Source organism: Oenanthe melanoleuca, chromosome 19 (genome assembly GCF_029582105.1).
Source record: "Oenanthe melanoleuca isolate GR-GAL-2019-014 chromosome 19, OMel1.0, whole genome shotgun sequence".
NCBI lineage: Eukaryota > Metazoa > Chordata > Aves > Passeriformes > Muscicapidae > Oenanthe > Oenanthe melanoleuca.
The window spans coordinates 2,254,103-2,274,826 of record NC_079352.1 but is presented as its reverse complement, the minus strand read 5'-3'; the positions used below and the strand labels follow the sequence as shown (position 1 = coordinate 2,274,826).

The following is a 20,724-nucleotide window of genomic DNA, read 5'->3' as shown; positions in this document are numbered from 1 at the left end:
CTGCTCCCAGCCCCCTTCTGCAGCTCCCCTTGCCCCACACCACCAGCAGCTCTCATGGACACAAGGCCCAGCCATGAGACATCATTTCATGGCAACGCCCTCATTACTCCACATTGTTCTCCTCTTATAAAACCCCAATAAAAGCAATATTACCAAAAACAACAGAAACTTTCCAGCAGCAATAAAAGGAAAAGGGGAAACAGCTCTAGGGCTGGTAAAAACTAAATTAAACAGAGTGAACAACTATCCATCATCTCATGTTTAATGTCTGAAACACACAAAGTGGCCACCGTGGTGCAGAGACCCTCAGTCCACTCCTCTTACCCAGCGGCATTCTGGGACAAAAGCACATGGAAAAGGGATTTTTTAAAAAAATCTGGAGCAGCCCTAATGTACAAATAAATAATTATTGCTTTCTGGGATGTCACCGGGCTCGTTCCCTGTGAAATTTTCCATCGCTTTTCACCAGGCAGCAGCAGTGGAAGGTTTGGGGAAACCACAGCGAACAGGGGCAGGGAGGGAGGCTGCTGGGCACTTTAGGGGGGGAAAATCAAAAGAGAAAACACGTTTCCTTTGTCAGAGAGCAAAAATCCCAGCTGCCTCTTGGGTGAGTAACTTTGCTGGGAAAGGCACAGGGAAGGGAAGAAGAACAGAAGAGAATCAGGGCTCTGAGCAAACCACCCCACATTTTGCTTTATAGCTGCTTTCCCAAAAGCAAAATATTACTATAGAAGGAAGGAATTTAAAACTTGTCTTAGTCACATAGAGACCTAATTTTGAGGGCCAAAATGGACCATTAGATCATCCTGTCCAGTCTCTGGTACAAGGCAGGCTGGGACTTTACCTTCCTACATTGCACATGGCCAGATAACCTTAGCTTGGCCTAAAGCATCTTCTCCAAAAAAACTCCCCAGCCTAGAACACTTTGGGGATGGACAAGTCACCACCCCAGAAGCACTTTTTTCTAGCAGTTAACCACCCAGCCTGTTAATAATATTTGATTTTATATTGGTCTGGTTTAAACTTCCAGCCCTGGCTCTTTGTCCATCATTGCTCCACCAAAGAGAGCTCTGGGATGTTGGCATCCTCCCAAGGGAAGGTGTTTCTATTGGTTTCTAAGTTTGCACAACAAATGGTTGATCCAATCACAATTTTCTTATGGAAAACCTGGCAAACAGAAGTGTTGTCTTACCATTTGTTGTCACAGAATTTGTAGCGGTGGTCGTCGGCCGGGACGATGTCGATCAACAAAATGTACTTGGTCTTGGGGTTCATGCCAGTCACTTTGACCTTGTAACTGGGAAACATCCTCCTTGGGGAAAGCAGAGGTACCACGTTAGTGAGGGATGGAAGCACTGGAACTGATGGGAACTTGGAGCAGCAGAGGGATTATTGCTTTTTGTTCATACCTGATTTAAACTCTCCAGAGTGTATGCTAGTGCAAAAGTGGGCACGAATTTGGGTAAGAGGGGGGCTATGGGCCAGTGCCAGGAAAAGAAGGGTGCAGAGAAAGATATAGGGAGGTCAACACATCCCTGTTTGTGGGAGGCTTGGACAAGGACCTCTCACTTCTACAGGAGGCTCTACCTGGCTTACAGCAGCATCAAAATTGCAGATTTTTGCTGCTGTGGAAGTGTTTGAAAGGTCAGGAGACCTGCCTATGTTTCAGAGGAAACCAAGCACAGACTTTGTCATTCACACAATCCCAGTATCCACCAGGTCCCACCACTACCCCTGTGTTCCCTCCAACAAACTGAGAACTGAGGATCAGCAAAGCCTGGGGAAACAAAGGGTTAAACCCTGTGGTGGTGCTCCTCTGGCCTTCCCAGATTTCCAAATTCACAGCACACCCATCAAACCTTGCTGGAGCCTGGATCATGGCAGAGCTTTCCACTAGAATGTGCCTCTCCCACAGCCTTCAGCAACCAAACCAGAGCATCCCATAAGCCAGTGCATCACTAGAGAACATTCACGTCTCACAGACCTAAAGGGTGCTTGTGACATTAAATAACACCTTTTCCTAAAGCTCTGTGGCTGTGAAAACAGCAGATTCCATCCCAGCCTGGCCTTGCAATCCGAAGGAGAGGGCCCTAATGGATACTGACACTGCCATGGGCTTCCCAGTCCCTCAAGGCCGTGTCAGCAGCCAGGATTTGCAGGATTAGGCACTTCACATCCTCAGAGTAACTGTTTTCTTGGCTCCATCTTCCCCACCTCCTCCTCATCCAGTAAAAACACCCAAGTCAATAGAGCAGACTGGCTCAGCACAGCCCTCCAGCCAGGACACAAAGTTCTCCTTCCCGCCGGCACAAGGGATGCAGATGAGAATTGCCACATCCTGCACTCGTTCAATTACGTGAATAAGATGGGCCCAGATCCTGATGTCATTTCTCCATCAGACATCAAGGCCACTTTGTCCCCCACTTTATCCCTCTTTTCCTGAGCTGGTCCAGGTCTGCAGCACCATTTTGTCGCTGCTTGGGGAGAAGGCAACAAAATGGGCCCTGTTCAAAATCGTTTCAATTGACTCTTTTAACCGCCCTGCATAAATTCCAGATGTTTACCATGTAATTAGCCTGGACTAAAAAGGGGTGGTTTACCCATGTCCCTCTTTGATTTTCATTCATAAACTCTGCACTCCTCTTAACCTTGTCCTCCTACAGGTAAGCACCTGGGCAAATACAGTAGGACATTTCAATTTGTGAATACACAGCCCAATTCACACATTGAAAAAAATTGTATAAGGAATCCAATCTGAATGCCAAGATTTTTTTTTTTCCTTTAAATTAGGCCTTTAAATGGCATTTAAAAATGAAACAAAAAAAGGGGAAAAAAAGAGGTGAAAATTATTAAAAACCAGAAATGAGATGGACACAATTCAACAGTTTATCATACCTGCATTGGGAATTTTTATAACATTGAGCTTCTGAATTTATTTTTCCCTAAATCATTTCATTTACTGTAGAACATCCAAGCTGCTAAAGTAGCTGAACTGATATATTGTAAATGTTAAGTGCTTTTTTAATGGCATTTAAAATTAAGCTTCAGCATATGGAGTTCATATAGCATGGACATGCCTGAGTTTATAATGTTCTTTAGTATAGCCCTCTAAAATAAATACAAAGAGCCAAAGTACTACTATAATATATACAGCTGAAATTCTTTAAGGATAACAAATGGGGACTCACATCTGATTGAAGGTGTTGCTTAACTTGCAAACCACTCACTATCTCGCAGTGGTAGCATTGTACTCAGCAGTCCACAGACCCAGCTACAACCAAGTTTGCCAACTCTCTGCATTCTTTTCCAGGAAAACACTGGGTAAATTTTAGCAATTTGGCTGTGCATGGACATTTCATCATTATTATTAGCTGCTGCATTTTGGCCTTAAAGAAAAAATATGCGACTAATGTGCTGTCCAGGGACTTGTCAGTTTAATTTTCTTAATGAAAACATATTTCTCAACCCCTTGGCAGAGGCTCGTTTAGTAAATATCTCTTTGCAATATGATACAAACATGGGTTGTGCATTTCTGGTGGGAAGGCATGACAAACCCAAGATCTGGGGCCAAGGAAATGCAGTCATAGAGATTGAATTAACAAGAAAAAAAAAAAAAAAAACAGCAAGAGACAGTACCTAATATCATGTCCTTCTCCTTATTAAATGTCCCATTTGAAAGAAGGGAGCAGAAAACCACGATGGAGCTGCACCAGCCCTGCTTGGCAGCGAGGCTGTGCCTACAGTGGCTCTATAGAGCTCCTGTCAGCCCTGGGAAGGGGCCAAAAACCTGCCTGCTTCCCCAAATTTACTACAGGTCAGTGGAGCTGCTCCCAGGCACGAGGAGCTGCAGCTGAGCAGGAGCTGTGCACAGGCTGCGCCTCCGGCAGCGCGGCGCAGGCAGAGCTCCGGCAGGACGGGCGGCTCCGCCGGGGATGCTCCGCTCCCGCCAGCTCCCGGACAATAGGTTGCTTCATCATCCATTGCTCGGGGACCGGCAGAGGCACAAAAATCACCCAGTGCTGCAATAAAACTTGCCAACGTCTTGCCAAGCTCTGGGAAAGCTCAGCCTGGCTTTGGTGGGAGGTCTGAAGCAAGAGCAGGGCAGATCCCTGTTTTATCCACCCTCCTTCCCGCACGGCTCCAAAGCCGGGGAGAACATTGCTGCGCGGGAACTGGGCACAAAATTGGGAATCTGGGGCTTCCTGGGAGCGTGTGCAAGCAGGGGACATCTGATCCTCAGGGCACCTCCTGTGCCAAGGGCAGCTGCAGCCCTGCCTGGGCAAACGGGGCAGCTCAGGGAGGTTCAGTGATGGGCACAAGTGCAGCACAGCAACACCCAGCTCTGCTGTGAAGTTTGAGCCACCAGTACTCAGGAGATTCATTGCAGCAATTCCTGGCCTCATCATCTTTTGTTCAGACCAAAACCTGTTTGGACCCATGGACAGTGTCCATGGGCTGCAGCAAATGCCCTGAATATGCCAATGACAATGCCATCCCTGAGGTGGGGATGTCCAGCACTGGACCAATTTCCTTCCAATTTACACTCCTTTTTTTGAAAGCCACACCAGGTGTGTGTCCAGCCAGCAGCACACCTTAGGTGGAGGCAGCAGGGCAGCTCAGGGAGCAGGGCCCACCAGCCACCAGCAGCCCCAGAGCTCCCCTGCCCACCCAGGGACCGGCCAGGAGCCCTGGGAGCACCCGTGTGATGCACCAGGGCTCAGCACAAGCAGCCAAGCACCAGCCCCAACAGCCTCCTCTGCAGAATTGACAGCACTCCAGTTTTAGACACATTCAAACCCATTTCAGAAGGAACCATCCAGTCTCCTCAGCCCTATCCTGAGGGTCTCATGTGCTTCTCAGAGCTCTCTGCTGGATTTAGTGGCTCTGACAGGCCCATTCCTGTCCCACCCCTGCAGTGGCAGGGACAAAGTGCTGCTGTGCCATGGCAGCAGCTCTCACTGCCCCTCACAGGGCTAAACTTAAATCAGTTTTTATGTTCACAAAAGAAAGGCACGCTCAAAGAAAGCAATCATGGGGAAAAGACTACGGTGCCTCTTGTGTGAGCAGGACACCCCATCTGGCATTAAAATCCCATTAAAATCCTGGGTGATGCCCTGGGAAGGGCAGAAGGGCTGTGCCTGGCTCTGGGGACCATGAGCAATTGGAGCAGGATTGGCACCACCAGAGCTTGGCACCACATTGCCACAGCGCCAGCTAAAACCCTTCCCTGCAGATGAAATGTAGCAAAACCAGTAAAAGCCAGGAAAATAAACAAGCAGCACAATTCCACAGGCCTCCCAAGCTTCAAAGATGATGTGCTAGTGAATTATTTGTTCTGATAATGAAGCAGTCACTGCTTAGCTAAGTTTATGCTAGGCACATTTTATCTCTACATGATATTCACAAATTGTTTTAAAATGAACTGTTAGAATAAGCATCTCTTGTTTATTTATTTATACTATTACTATCCAATCCCCTTAACCGTGGAGCAGTTGCTGACATGGAGCCAAAGCTTCTATTATGTTCAAACAAAGTTTAATTGATGTGTAATTGGCTGGTTGGATTTGGAAGTGAGAGATAAGAGAAAAGCTTTGCTTTCCTTTGGGGCAGCAGTTCCCAGCCTTTCAGGCTCTCCAGGCTTGGCCTCTTCGTGGGCATCTTGTGTGTTTTAATCTCCAGATGAGTAGGTCTGGTTGATCCTGCAGAGATGGGTGGTTGCAAAGCTCCAGCAAATCTTGTTTTTGGGCAGGGGATGGCAAACCAGAAAAGTGGAGAGAATCAAAGCTGATTAAAGACCTCAAATACTCATTTGAGCAGTGCTGTGCCACACTGCACACCAGCAACAAACCCTCACTACCCTCCTGCTCACCAGGATTTAATCTGACCTTCACTTAGATGCCAAGACCATTCCTGACATGCATTAGCTGGGAAGGAATATCTCTGACTACACAGGGTAAGCAGGGAATTCAAACAGCATTTGCATAGAGAAAACTGCATGGAACCAGGACACCTGAGCAACTCCAGCCATGCCCTCACCAAAGGCTGTCAGTGCTCTCTGAAGCCCATGGATTTATGTGGATTGGTGATCACTGCACGTCCCTGAGGTGTGGATGGTCCTTCAGACCTGCTGAGTGCTTCCTTCTGTCCTTTCAATGGGGCAGAAAGCACTTCAGCAGCTCAGCAGCTGAAATTCTATTTTTGAAGACAGAAAGACAAGGATTTCCAAAGACAGACAGAGATCTTACCGTCTTTGCTTTTGGGTCAAGTAAAGCAAGTGATTTTTGGAAGCTCCTGTGCCGTGCTGCCTGGGAAGGTGCTGCCTGTGGCAGATCAGGTTGTGAAAGGATCAGAAAACAGCTGCTCACTCAACATCTTGGCCAGCAAGCCATGTCATGGCTGAGCAACCACGTCCTCAGAACCTGCTGGGTGTGCTGAGTTGCCTCCAGGGATGGTTTCAGAACACCAAGGCAGGTGACACACCTGCACCCCTGATAACGACTGATGTGGCCCCAAATTCTTCCAGAGAATTGGCCTTGAGGATGATGCTTCTTGTCTCCATTGTTAGAAGGGAAAAGAATGGTGTGCAGAGGCTTCAAGAACTATGTCTCCATTCTGATGACCTTTCTTCATTTTTTTCTGATTTCCTTTCTTTTGACAAGTATTTCTTCCACTGACTTAACGCATCTTTAAAAACAATATTCTCCAGGGCAGATTAAAACAAATTTGGGGATGTCAGCTGTTTCTTTTAGCCTTTTAAATGGCATTTCCTTTTTGATAGATTCTTGCTTTCAGAAAATACTTTAAAGAGATCAAAGAGTTTTTCAACAGGGTCCCATTTTCCCAGTGTATTCTAACCCTCAGTCCCTTATTTCTCTTATCACCCACGCCACTCCGTTATGACGCTCTGTATACAAAGTAAGAGCAGTTAACTTTGAAGTGCTGGATTAGCCCATGCCAGATCCTTGCCTCAGAATAACAAACAATACAGGTTCAACAGGAGTTCTCATCAGTAGTTCATTTTTCAGCCCCAAATTCACTGTCACTAACACAAGCAACATTGAACTCTCAGTCTATGGGCAGATAGGAGAGATTTATCTGGTGGCAGGACCATGACCTAGTGATGAGAAGGTCAGACAGTTAAGGGATTTTTATATTTTGGAATGGCGAGGTTGTATTTTTTCCTTCTGGCTAGCACATCTAATTTTTAAATAAAACATTGCTTCTCACATACTTGAGAACTTGGTTTGCTGGATGGCTGCTTTCATGGTCTAGAAACATTTCCTTTCTTTGCCCCATGGTGACTTGAGGCTCCTGGCCATGGGCTGCTTCCCTGGGCTTTCATTTTGCTGCAGCTGAAGTTGAGCAGAGAAGATCCCAACGTGCAGGAGGATGGGAGAGGTGATGCCAGCAGCACCAGTGACAGAGCACAGTGCCTCAGAGAGAACCTGGGCAAGAGTGTGGTCACCTACAGCATCTCAGGGCAGGTTTGCTCCCTCTCCAGCCCAGCTCCAGCAGCAGTGGGCTGAGGGAGGAGCTGAGGCAGCCTCGGCACTGCTGGAGCCACAGCCCCGATGTCCAGGAACTTTTGAGGCAGCAGCAGAACCCCAGCAATGGATGGGACCTGCCCCAGCTGATCTGGGCTTGACCAAAACCTCCCCTTACCCTGACCAAGCTCCAGCACAAGGACAAGCAAGGGAACACCCTTAACTGTGAGCATCCCATGTCTTTAAAAAGCAGGGGTGGCTGCTTGAAGAGAGAAGTGTATCAAAAACCAAACTGCCATCCCTGCCCTCCTCGGTGTGCACAAGCTCTGCCTCCCTTGCCAAAGCTGTTGACAACTTTAGCAGCACAGCCAAGAGCCATTGGAGTTCACTCCTGCTTTTTCTCTAAAAGCAGGAGTTTGCCTGAACAGGATAATTCCAGGACCCCAAATTTAGGAGCAAGCAGATCAAACATTCCTCAAATATCTATTTTATTTCTATGTTTTAAATTGACGGCTCACATTCCTTCGTTGATCTCGGATATTAAGGTTTGCTTTTGGATCAAAAAGCATCAGCAGAAATTCTTGTAACTGCCTCAAAAGATTCTGGACAAATATTTCCCTTTAATTGTGATGAGAACTGGGCATCCATATGCCCTACAGAGCCATGGAAAATTTAACTTTTAAAGGATTATTCACACAGGAAAGCTGCACCAGCTTAGCCAAAGCATTTATACTTCTTCAGACCTTGATGTCCTAAAAACTAGTTTTATTTTGGTTTACTAAAGTTGATTAGGAACAGATTTTTTTTTAAACTGAAATAAGCCACTTTTAAAATAAAACTTGAACACATCTAAAGGGGATTTGGGTCTTTTCAGCACGTACAAGATGCTTTATTGATTATACTTTTTTCCTCTGCAGCATTTTCCTATATATGCTTCTTAAAACCTGCTACCATAGAAACCAAAGCTGGCTTTGTACCTGTGCACATCCTGCACTCCAGCCAAAATTCAAATTCAGTATCTTGAGTCTCCTGTTACGTCTCAGGGACAGTTCTGCTACCACAGAGAAATGACACACTATTTTCTCTTCAGGAACTGTTCACAAAAATGTGACCAGACATCCTGTGAACTGATGTACTGATGAGACAAAAACTTTATCAAATTGTTTGTCCTTGGCAATACCTGGCTAGAAATTGAAATGCTGCAAAGACTGGCACTTTGGGAAAAACCTAGAGAACAGCTAAATAAATAATCTAACAGAAAGAAGAAATCCTGAGCCAGGAAGGCTGCAGAAGAAAAGATTAACTTCCAGCAGAAATAAAGTCTGGAAGATGAGATTTCACAAAGAATGCTTTGCCACGAGCTACAAAAAAAATCTACAATTGTTCAGTTAAATAATAGCACATAAAAGTGAGAGGATGGAATTGGGAAAGCCAGATTTCTAATGAATTCCCTCATTTGCTTTCTGCTTTCCCCACCCCTCGTACAATTTCACAAGTGTGGGATTCCTAAAATCCCAGAGGAAAGGTGTGCACCCTGCTACCACAGAGCAATGCCCCCACAGCAGGGCGGCCAGAGGGGAGGAATCCAGATGTGCAGCTGCATCTGCATCCCCTAATACACCCTGTGCCTTTATTAGCGCCTAGATTGATTGCATTAATTGGATTCAATAGGATCTCGCCGACTGGAACTTTTTGGTGGTGGAGGTTTTTAGGGTATTCTTTGGTTAAATTTTTTGGGGGGGCGGAGTGAGGGATATTTTTTTTGTTGGCTGGTTTGGTTTTGGAGGGGTTTTTGTTTCAGCACACACACACATATAAATAAATAGATACACACACACACACACACACACACGTACATAAATAGATATACACACACACACACACACATACACACACACAGGAGGGTTTGTGGACAATTCTTTCCAAAAGCAGGCACTCACAGCTGGCTGTGGGCGCTGGGTTCGTTGCCCCCATCCCTGGAAATCGCCCCAGCCGCGCTGTGAGCAGGGGTGGGGACCGGGATGCTGGGAGGGGAACGGGGACGGGGAGCAGCCGCCCCGCCCGGGCTCCGCAGAGAGGGGCTGCTCAAACAACGGGATCCCCTCTGCCCCCCGAAAAACCCGCCCTGCAAAACGCCCCTCGAGATGGGCACTGCCCCAAGGGATCACCCGGGGCCGCTTTTCCTCCCGTTCCCCTCTGCTTCCGAGGGTACCCAGCGCTCCGGGCAGCGCCGGGGACGGGGAAATCTCTGCAGCGCAGACATTCAGCCTTTTAAAACCATCACCAGATAATCCTCCGGAGGAGAAATCCGTAATTAGAGCAAACCTCAAAGAGGAGGAAGGAGAGGAAGGCTCTGAGTGATGGAGCCGGCGCCCATCCTGCGGGCGCTGCCGCGGGCGCTCTGAGGGATCCGAGCGCTTTTCTCCAAAGTTCAGGGAACTTTGCTAACATAAACTTATCTTTTGATGATCCTTTTAATATAAAATAATCTCTTTTTTTTCCCCTCCCACAATGAAGCAGACGGACATTAAAAAGATAGCGAGTGCATTTTAAAGATGTTTCCACTTTATAAATCAAACTTTCTTGGCAACAACCTGATTTCTATTTCAATGCTGAGCTTGCTCCTAATATCTCCTACAGATCTGTCCTAAGAGGGAGTAATAATCCCCTAAAGTAATTCGCAGCCCTAAATTCTCGATAATTTATAGTTGGCTCATTCTGTGGAGCTCTACAAAGAACGAAACAAATGACTCCCCCTTTCTCCCCCAACTAAGTTATCAATATTTGCCTTGTTTATACAAAAAAGCTATTTTACACCATTGCCATGGAATTAACGCTTCCGCTGAGCTTTACATTTCCTCTCCATTGAGTGAACTTGTCATTAAAGTCACTCTCTTTTTTTTTTGTTGTTGTTGTTGTTTGAAATTTAAAAATCAGGCTTCCATTTCTTTTCGTTTGTGCCCCTTGAGGTCAGACAGACCTACATTTAAGTGATTTCAACTAACGGCATTCAGGGGCATCTCTGTGCCTGCTGGGAGGGGGATTAGAGTCCTGATTAGTGCCTGCAATTAGTCGCTTTCCCTCTTTCCACACCCCCCCAATGCTAAATGCAAGTGCACACAAATCTCCATTAACCATCGTTTTTTTAATTGGCTCAAGAGGAGGTTTATTATTGCGACTCTCTATTTAAATAGCTTGGGTAAAATAAAATCTGCATGAAGTAATAATTTTCACTTTGTCCTTTGCACTGGGATTAGCAGCAGATCGCAGCTCGTGGGGCTGCCCTGCCCTCAGCACGGCCACGCGTGGCACCGCTCCGAACCCACACTCGAGGCACCACGGGATTTAAGTTGTTCGATTTTTCGCCCGTTCTCATGCTAATTATTTGGTGTCATTTTGCTGTCGGTGCTGCGGCAGAGCCCAGCCCGGGCAGGGGCGACTGAGCCGGGTCCCGGCACCGGCGGCGCGGGGGCTCCGGGGCTCTGCCTCGCTGCTAAGAACACCGACAAAAGCCCTCGTCCTGCATTTTTGCAGCTGAGCCCAGTGAAAAAAAAAAAAAGGTTCTTTTGTTCTGTGTTATTCGTCAGCATTTCAGCCACTTCTTTCATTATTTTTTTTAATTCAAAACTGTTTATAAGAAAAAATTAAAATTATTTTAGCTCGGTGGCGCTGCACCGAATTTTGCGAATGGAGAATTTGGCTCGAGTAGCTTAAAATACACGAATTTTTGTACATCTTGTAGTCTAACCCCCATCCCACCTCCTGAAAGGTGCACTGCCAGCTCCACCGGGCAAGGAATGTGGGACTGAGCCCCGTCCATATGGAGCTGTTTAAACAAGCCACGTTCGAACTTACAGAGAGATATCATGCACGGTTGGGATGCTTAGGGTCCAGAATTCGGCACAGATATTACACATCTCCTCACAGACACACTCAGATACTATAAATTAAGGGTAAAGTATCTGAGGTTTTGATCCCCTGATCTGAGCTGGCTTAGGGAGCAGACCCATCCAAACGAACCCAGCTCATCCCATTAGCAGACGCTGCAGAACAAGCCCTGAGATTTTACACACCAAAATAAGGTGTGAAAAGGACAGTTACCTGCACCATCACTCCATAAACAGCCACAGAGCAAATAAATGGAAGATTCCCGGGACATACACCCCTCTCTCCAGGGGGAATAATGGGAATATCTCACTTGTTGGAGTCCAACTTCCTACAGCGAGCAGCTGCTGCACAGAGCAGCACTGCCGGGACAGAGGAAAGCAGAGGGAAAGCGCTCATCAATCCCGAAAACCCAATGCCGAGGGTTGGATTTTGGGTCTCACAGTGTGAGCAGCAAACGGGAGAAAAGTCACACACACACTCCATGAGCATCCCCGGCTGCTCTGCACAAAGGCTCAGAGACCACAGAGAAATAAAAATGGAAATTATTTGTGTTTTTTTCTCTCTGTTTTCTGCCCGTTATTTGAGTGTCTGGCTGCACAGCTCGCTAGCACGGTGTAAAACGAGCGGTCGCAGGGCACGGCAGAACCACTCAGCTGGGCTGGAATTAAATGTTAATTCCTCAACTTTTCTTTCCCAGCAGCAGCGAGGTGAGCCCGCTGCCGCAGAAGGCAAGGGCAGATACTTTGGTGCCCACAGTGACACCCTGCTAAATTTCTTGGGAATTATCTTATTCCCGAGCCAGTGATGGTCTGAGGTTTAATTCTGATTCTTAATTTTCTGACATTAATTTTGCCATCTCCCACCAGAGCAGCCCGGGCAGAACAGGAGCCCCGAGCAGATGCAGGGCTGATTTCTCTGGGCAACTGAAGCCTCTGTGAGGCTCTGGTCTCCCTCCCTGGGTGTGCACACTGAGGGGGCTTTGATTTGATAAAAATAATTATTTGTTTCCAAAGGAAAACTGATTTTTTTTTAATCCAAAAGTGGTACCCGTTTCTCTTTCAGTTTTGAGATTAAAATAATGATCTGCTAAAACTTTGGTGCAGAGTATCCCAGCACAGGTCTTAGTGTAAGGTACAGAAAAAGGAAGGGGGTTTGCTTTGTGGGAAAAAAACCCAAACCAACAACACCACGATTATCATAATTTCCTAATTAAAAAATAATTTTTAAAAAATCGTTACCAGAGAGAGTCAGGACTAAATGTTCTAAACTATCCCACAACATTTTCTTGCATCTACATTCCGACTGCCACACTCAAATACATGTATAGTTTACACTGAAAAAATTATCTTACTGAAATCTGCAATCACAATAGCAATTTTTAAATGCCACTAACTGTGGCAACTCTGCAAAACCCAGTCTTGGCAAACAGGACATTTCATAGAGATCAGGAGCAATACATGTTTACACAGAATTTTCACTAACCTGCCTGCTTTGGTTATTATCATTTCTGTACCAGCTTCATGAAATTTCTTCCATAGCTCCTTCTCATGGAGATAGACTTTGATATTTTCTATTGTCTGAAAAAAAATTATAATAATGAGATTAGCAAGAAAGGATGGAGAAAACCCGCGAGAAGGGCTGGGAAGGGCCGTGGTAGAGCTGGGGTTGGGGACACTCAGGGCCCGCGCTGCAGCCGAAGCTCCGGGCGAAGCCACCAGCCTGTGCGGGAGGAGGATGGAGTCTCAAAAATTCCACTGCCTTTTGCCAAAAAATAAGAGAAACAAACGGAGGCCGGTTTTAATTGCAGACTTTCACAACCAGGCAGGATACTGCGGCTAAATGTTTTTTTTTTCTTTAATTTTTTTTTTCCTTTTTTCTAGGAGAAAAAATCTGCAGGGGTAGACTCGCCCTAAGCCTCCCAAAAACCGGGGCCAGGAGCAGCCGCGGGGATAACGGATCCTCGTCCAGGGCCGCTCTTTGTGCGTTCCGCAGGATGCTGGGACATCGCAGAGGCGCGGGGCAAAGGCACAAAAGCCGCCTTTTATTTAGGGATGGAAAACCCCCAGTGAATTCCCTGCCGGGCCGCAGCCCCGGGAGGAGCGGCGGCTTTCGATGCTCGGATTTGCCCTTTACCGACCTACGCACCGACAGCGAGAAAATAACACGATAACAATTAAAAAAATAAAAACGAAGAGAAGTTAAGAAAAATGAGCTTTTCTCGCAATCCCTCCCCGTGTCGCGGCCGGGGGAGATGCGGTGGCGGCTCGGACGGAGCGTACCTGCTCGGGGTCGGGGAGCTGCGGGCTGCTGAGCGGCGTGCTGCTCCCCCCGGCTACGCCGAGGACGGGGGAGCCGGCGGAGGTGTCCGCATGGCCGGGCGCGGGGGCTGTTGGAAACCCTTCCTCGGTTTCAGACAGGCTTTTCTCCTGGAGCATTTCCTTGGGGGAGAGAGGTGCAATGTTAGCTCACGGCATCGGGAGTACATCCAACCCCTGCCCCTCGCCCAGCCCCGGGCACGGCCACCTGCGAGCTCAGGCCCTGCCGGCCCGGCTCGTGGTCGCTTCTCGGGCGGCGGCACCGGGATGTGACACCGCTGGCCCCGGGGGAAGCCGCTGTGTCCGGCAGAACCGGGCTGGGCCCGCCAGACCCCGCGGGGGAGCCGCCCACGCGTGGCTGCGCTCCCGCTTGAGGCCAGGGCAGCTCATGTCTGATGTGTTCCCAGCCCCGATTCCTTCTCCCCTCCGGTACCCGTCCGAGCCCGGCCCGCTCCGTCTCTCTGCCCCGTCCCGTCGGGGGCTCCTGGACGAAGAGCTTCGGCGGAGCCGGACGGTGTAAACAGGGGGAGTGCTGGGCTCCGAGATAAAAGGGCCCCTCTTAAACTTGGACGGAGACTGGGAAAAACCAATAAAGATAAGGCCTGACAGCTCCGCCGGGGCTGCCGCGCATCAACGCCGACTTTTACAGCGCGGAGGGACGCGGCCGCCCGCCCCGCTTGACGGACGGACAGACGGACAGACAGAAGGACGGGCAGAGGCGGCGCGCAGAGGGAGCAGCTCCGAGGAGCTTGCGGGATGCCGGTCCCGGGGACCAAAACCGGCGCTGGCCGCGGACCTGCGGCCCCCGAGGAAGCGCTCCTGTCCCCGGCCCGCAGCCCCGCTCCCCGGCCCGAGCCGCCAAGGCCGAGCCGCTCCTCGGGACAGCGCCTGTGCAGGGGGAGAGAGGGGCTGGGACCCCGAACTGAAGCTCCAGCACAGCTCCAGGAAGAGCGGGACAGGCACCCCAAACTCCAGCCTCAGCAGAGCACCGGTGAGAGCGGGGCTGGGACTCCCAGCTCCATTCGCACCAGAATTCCGGGGAGAGCTCCCGCCGAGGAGCCGGACAGCCAGCCCGGCTGTGAGCGAGCAGACACACATACCCCAGTGACCAGCGACCAGCCGCAGTCCCCGGGGCAGGGAGCACCGAGCGGGGAGCACGGTACGGGGCTCAATGCCCCGAGAGCTCCACCGGTCCCTCCGCCCGGCTCGGGGTGTCGGGACAGGACGACCCCAGCCCGGCCGAGGCGCGGATGTTTCCCGGCGTCCAACCGCAGAGCGGAGCCGGGTGACCGGGAGGGCACAGGTGGGAGGTGTCCGGGCGAAGCCCGAGGGCAAGGCTCCAGGCCAGGACCGGGACCGGTGCTCCCGGCACGGAGCAGGTTGGCTGGCGGGGAGCAGCAGGGAGCAGCGGGGCAGGCTGGCGGCCGTGTCCCACCCCAGGCCGGGGCTCGCTGGGCTACAGGGAGCCCCGCACCCTTGCACCCCCCGCTCCCTCCCGTCCTTCCCCCCGCACCCCGGGAACTCACACGGCCGGCCGAGGGGCAGCAGGCGCAGCGGGGGGCTCCGGGCTTGGCCTGGGGGCGGCTGCGGCATGAAGGGCATCCGCGGGGCGCTCAGGCCGGGAGCGGCTCCGCGGCCCCCGATGGCAGCGACGTGCGGAGCATCCCCCGCTGCGCGGATTCACTTTCCCTTGATCTCGGCGGAAAATGTTCCATAAAGATCCAGTTTGGGGCCTTTCGACTCCCTCCCTCTTTGTCTCCCCCCCCCCTCCCTTTTCCTTCCCCTCCTGTTGCTGACGTTGCCGCTGTCAATCACATCCCTTTACACCGACTCTGGCCCGCTCCGCCCGGCCCGGCCCGGCCCGGCCCCGCTCCGCCCGTCGCTCCGCACCGGGGGGCACCGGCGGGGGCAGCGGCCGCCCGGCCCCGCGCACCGGACCCGGCCGCGGCCTTCCCCGGCCTGCCTCGGCGCTGCGCCGGGCCTGGCGGCGAGCGGAGCCGCTCGGTGCTCCGGGAGGAGCCCGGGGAGAGGGGACACCCTCGGCACCACCGCCCCCTCACAGCCCTGACGGTCCTGGGGCTCCCCGCTGCCCGCCGGGGAGCCGGGCAAGGCCGGGGCTGCAGCGGGGGGCATAGGCCGCGCTTGGAAGGGCAGCCGGCTCGGCGGGACCCCGCGGCGGGAGCCGGGGCAGCCCGGGAGAGGTGATGGGGAAGAGCCGGGATCACGCCTGGGCAGGGGTCCCGCCTCAGGAGGGACCCACAGCCCCCGTGGGGTTCCTGACCCTGCACCGCAACCAAAGCGTCCGTGCCCTCCGGCCTGTGGCCTGCCCTAGGTTGCGGCTCTCCCTGAGAGTCTGGGGACGAGGACAGGTCTTCCCCTCCTCTCCATGTCGCGACACAGAGCCCCGAGCCTTTCCACAAGGCAGGCAGGAGCTGGGCGGCCACAACAAAGCCACGGCGAGGCCGTCGGGCCGCCCCGAGGTGAGGGCGGCAAGGGAAGAGCCCCTCACACCATCCGGCTCCTGGAGCTCCCTCACGCTGCGGCACCGGCACCGCCTGCTCGGGGCTGCCACCGCCGCGCTAAACCCTCAGATCGGGAGGAGAACACACCTGGGATAGCTCCCGAGTGCTGTCGCGACTCAAAGGGCGACTTCAGCTCGGCTGTCGCGATCACCGACCCCCACACACCAAGCTCCGCAGCGCTGCCCTCCCTGGGCTGGGCCGACCCCTCACATCCCAACCGCGCCCAGGCCGCGCGCTACCCCCGGTACGCCTGTGGCGACAGCAAAACTGCTGTGGCCCGCGCTATGTCGCGACAGCAAAACTGCTGTGGCCCGCGCTATGTCGCGACAGCACTGCGCCCCCAAGCCCCTGCTCATCCCTCCCGCGCCCTTACCCGAGGCGGGGTCCCGGGCGGGCGCCGAGGCGCCGCTCGCTGCCGCAGCGCCGGGCTCACAGGGACCCCGCCGTGGGCCGGCGGGGCTGGGGTCTTATCGGGGTTTTCTTGAAAGTGAATTTAAACCCAAACTCACTCCCACCGTCACGTGGTGCCGAAATTGGGAACAGGAGCAGAATAAAAAGTAAAGTGGGGTCAACCTCGTAATGAACCTTTTCCCCACTCCCACCCGAAAAAAAAAAAAAAAATGAAAGAGAAAAAAGTAAAGGGAAAGAAAAAAAAAAAAAAAAAGGACCTGAACGGGCCGGGGTTGCGAGCTTGGGAGCGGCGAGCGGATCCCGCAGGAGCCAGCGGGATGGGGCAGGTGAGACCGGGCCGGGGCGAGACGGGACTGCGGCCGTGCTGTCCCCGCACAGACCGAGCGGGACTGAGGAGGGGCTGGGGGCGAGGAGCCGTCCCGGCGAGGGGCAGCGAGAGCCCCGGCTCAGCCGCTGACCGGTCCCGCTCCGTTCCCCGCCGGTTCCGTGCCCCAGCCCCGCGCACCGCGGGCACCGCGCCCGCCCCTCGCTCTGCGCCACCCGCGGGCTGCGGGACCGGGGCGGCTGCTGCACGGCAAGGTGAGTTCTGGTGTGGCTGTGCAGCCGGTACCGGCGGCTCGGCTTGGTCTGGGTGAGCCTCCCTGCACTCCTTCCTCCCGCAATCGCGGCAAGGACAGGGGAAATGCCGACCGCTGCCTGAGCTTCCCGACGTTAAATGCAGGTTTTCCCCCTTGAACAAAATAAAAAGGGCGGAGGGGGCAATCCCAGGTGGGGAGGATGTAAGTAAAGCAAACCGAATTACTCTCAGGCCTCCTTTCAGCCTCAGATTTTCCCGTCGGTGCGTACGGGGATGCTGGAGCCGTGGGGTCGGGCCCGTTTTCCGCCGTGCGGCCCCGGATGAGTCCAGCCGTGCCCTGAGCCCGGGCAGCACCTGCCCTTAGCGGGCTCCGGGCTCGGTTCCTCCGGGAGAGCACAGAATTCCTCATCCCCCGAGCCGTGGGGTGAAACGCCCTCGTCGGACGGAGCCCCCGGCTGCGGCAGCTCCGTGCGCTCCCCCAAGGCTGCGGCAATTCACGGCAAGGCGAAACCGGCCCGACTGTCATCGCCCGGCAGATAAACGGCCGGATCCCCGACGGCAGGGTGGCTCCTATTCACGGCTCATCAACGCCGAGCCAAGGGAGCAGTGGGAGGATAAGCCCCGCTTTCAGGGACCAGCGCTCCACACCACTCATCACTGTCACCGAGCTCGCTCATGCCTTGGCCCTAAACACCGGCCATTAATAAAAATTTGCTGTCGCTTTTCTCCATAGTTACTCTCAGTCCGCGGGCCGGGGAAACCCGCGTGGGTTCCGTTCCGCGGGATGCTCCAGCGCTCTTGCAGCCACCGAGCCTTTCCGTGGCTGTTCTTCCCCCAAAGAAAACCTGCTTCTCTTCCCCCCCAAGAAAAGCTGCCAACCAGGACGGAGGCAAGGGGAGAAGCGAACCCCGAGGCCGCTCCCGACGGAGCCGCGCGGCCCCGACGGCGGCGGCTCAGAGCCCCGAGCGAGGGGGGAAAGTCAGGACCGAGCCTCGACCGCGTGGGTTGGCACAGATTTACTGACTTGAGAGGAAACTCACCGGTTTACACTGCTGAGAAGGGATTGAATGGATGAGTACTGAGAAAAAGTTGCCGAATTTGGCCAGTAACAAGGCTGGAAGAATGGAAGGCTAATACTGAGTTATGCATGGACTCGGGAGGAATTACACAGCATCAGAGTCTTGCTTCTAAACAGCGACAGTGCCAAATTTCTAATAACTGTGTAATATGCTTATTTATACCATACAAGGACTTACAAACCTCATTGTGCATAGCAGCTGGGTCATATTTCTTTACCCTTCCATTCCTCAGGCTCTTTTGCCAAGAGACTGGTACCAAACACTTCTAGGCTGAAAGGAAAACACAAAATTTAATCGCAAAGAAACGATGACAAGGAAGCGTGGGTAAGATACGGGCTGACGTGCAGCCCTTTAATCTCAAGGATCTGCCTAAAATAGATACTCTAAGGGGGTATTGGAAATATGCACAGTTTGAAATGTAAGTGATTCTCTGCTTCTAAATCGTTCAGCCCAATTATCCACATGTATTTCCCTGACCTGGGCACGTTTGTAGGCTCTAAGGCTTTGTTTTAAACTGCTAAGTAAATATTTTAACGAATGTTTTAAAACGTTGTAAACGAATGTGCTGCTCAATCTCGCACCAAGCTCCGCTGGAACCGGGTAAATCAAACGAAGAACCATATTCCGATTTGTTTTTAAATATTTGGGGGGGGATATTTGTTAATTTTATTTCAGCGTACCAAGCGTACTCACCCCTCGTATTTTCAAACAAAACTATGCAAAATGCAGCCCGGCAATGTTAAAACTGTATCCAGAAATAATTAAATTATGAACGAATATTCACGTGTGTTGACATTTTTTGAAAGATTAAATATTTTAGAAATAAAAGCTAACAATTGTTGAATTGGTTTAATTTTTAAAACTAACCCTAATTTTGTCCAAATGCTCTGGATTTGTATTTTTTAATATGTTCACTTATTATTTTTTAAAGTAACGTCTAAAAAACTAACATTTCAAATGAACTGCACTTTTTTTGTAGAAAGAGATTTTATTATGAGCTTGGCAAAGTCTTTGTAAGAATGAATAGTCCAGAGATCACTGTCCTGTTGAGCATCAGTCTGAGATAGAGGCCAGTGGTATTTCCCAGCCAAAGCTCTGATTTAACTTCAAGATTTACATACATACCAAAAAAAAAAAAAAAAAAAAAAAAAAAAAAAAAAAAAGGCAGCTCAATCTATTTTGCAATAACTTTTCTTGATTTTAATGAGAAGAGCCCCTAAAGCTACAACATGCTGGAGGATGGGAGCAGACAGATGGAGCTGGAATGGGAATGATGGTTTAAAAAATAAAAAGAGAACAAAGCCCAGCGCTTGGATCATGGTGATTCCTCTGCAGCCTGGCTTCCAGTGCCACAGCAGCCCCAGCTCTGCTCCCTGCACCCACCAAACTCTGCTGTGGGATGGGATCTGAGCAGGAGCAGGGCTCTGGTCACACCATCCCCTGGTGGACACTGGCACCACCGAGGTCTGGAGCACAGCCTGGCAGAGAAGGGACCCAGGCAGTGCTGTGGGTCAGGGTGGCAGCCAGATGTGGCATGGAGAGGGGACAGCAGCCCCAGGGCAGCTCAGTGTCCTGAGGAACCTTGGTGCAGTGGGAGAAGGACATGTGGAACCTCCTGGTGTTTCTCTGGAGCACCTGGGCCGTGGGCAAAAATGAGAGGCACATCAACCCACCGAGCACGGCAAGTCACTTGTCACCAGGCAGGAAGAAAAGAGGAGAGGCTTGTCTTGAGCTTTGAGTCAGAGCAAGAAACTGCCTCAAGGTATTGCACACCCAGCCCAGCTCCTGGCAGAGGAACGTGCTGTGGCTCTGCACGGGGTCCTTGGCATCATCCATCTGTCACCCTGCAGGGATGAGGGACTGGGAGAGTCCTGCCCAAAGTGATTATTCAATTTGTGCTGGGGATGAGGAGGAGGTTATTGCTATGGGAAATCACTGTCCTCCAGGGTAAACAGAGGAAAATGCTGGTCTGGGTGAGAAATTCCCAGCGGGAGGAATGAAGGCAGCCAGCTGCCAGCTCTGTCTCTGCCCTGGAGCTGGGCATAGACACGGTCCAAGCCCCCAGTGTGGCACAGTGTGATGCTGTGACAGAGCAACCAGGGCCAGTGGGGCTGAACAATCCTGTTCAAACATCAGAGCTGACCCACAGCCTGGGCAAGGCAGCACAGCAAGCCCTCACACCCCACCAGAGCCTGCTGCTCTCTTTGGCCAGTCCCTGTCCCCCACGGTGCTGCCCAGAGGGAACCTTTCCTCTTTCTGCCTCATCCTGGGCCAGACCCACAGCGTGGCAAGGGATCAAAACAGGGCTCAGCACTGGAGCTGTGGGGAGGGAACAGAAAACACTAAACCAGGAATGAACAGGAGCCCTGAGGATTAAACCCTTGCCAGATGCCTACGAGAGCCGTGCATCACCCCAACAGGGATCAGCCCTGCCCTGAGTCCTGGCTG

The 20,724-nt window shown here is 51.7% G+C and overlaps 1 protein-coding gene across 1 annotated transcript in view; it reads right to left on the bottom strand.

The window, feature by feature from the left end:
• The window catches only part of TBX4 (T-box transcription factor 4), a 33,793-nt gene extending 17,342 nt beyond the window's left edge, over nt 1-16,451 (bottom strand). The window contains exons 1-4 of the mRNA XM_056506645.1: nt 16,297-16,451; nt 13,652-13,810; nt 12,855-12,949; nt 1,193-1,312 (exon numbers count right to left, since the gene is read on the bottom strand). Of these exons, the coding sequence (XP_056362620.1) occupies nt 1,193-1,312; nt 12,855-12,949; nt 13,652-13,807 (371 nt within the window). The 5' untranslated portion in view covers nt 13,808-13,810; nt 16,297-16,451. The remainder of the gene's footprint in view (nt 1-1,192; nt 1,313-12,854; nt 12,950-13,651; nt 13,811-16,296) is intronic.
• Nucleotides 16,452-20,724: the final 4,273 nt, after the last annotated feature.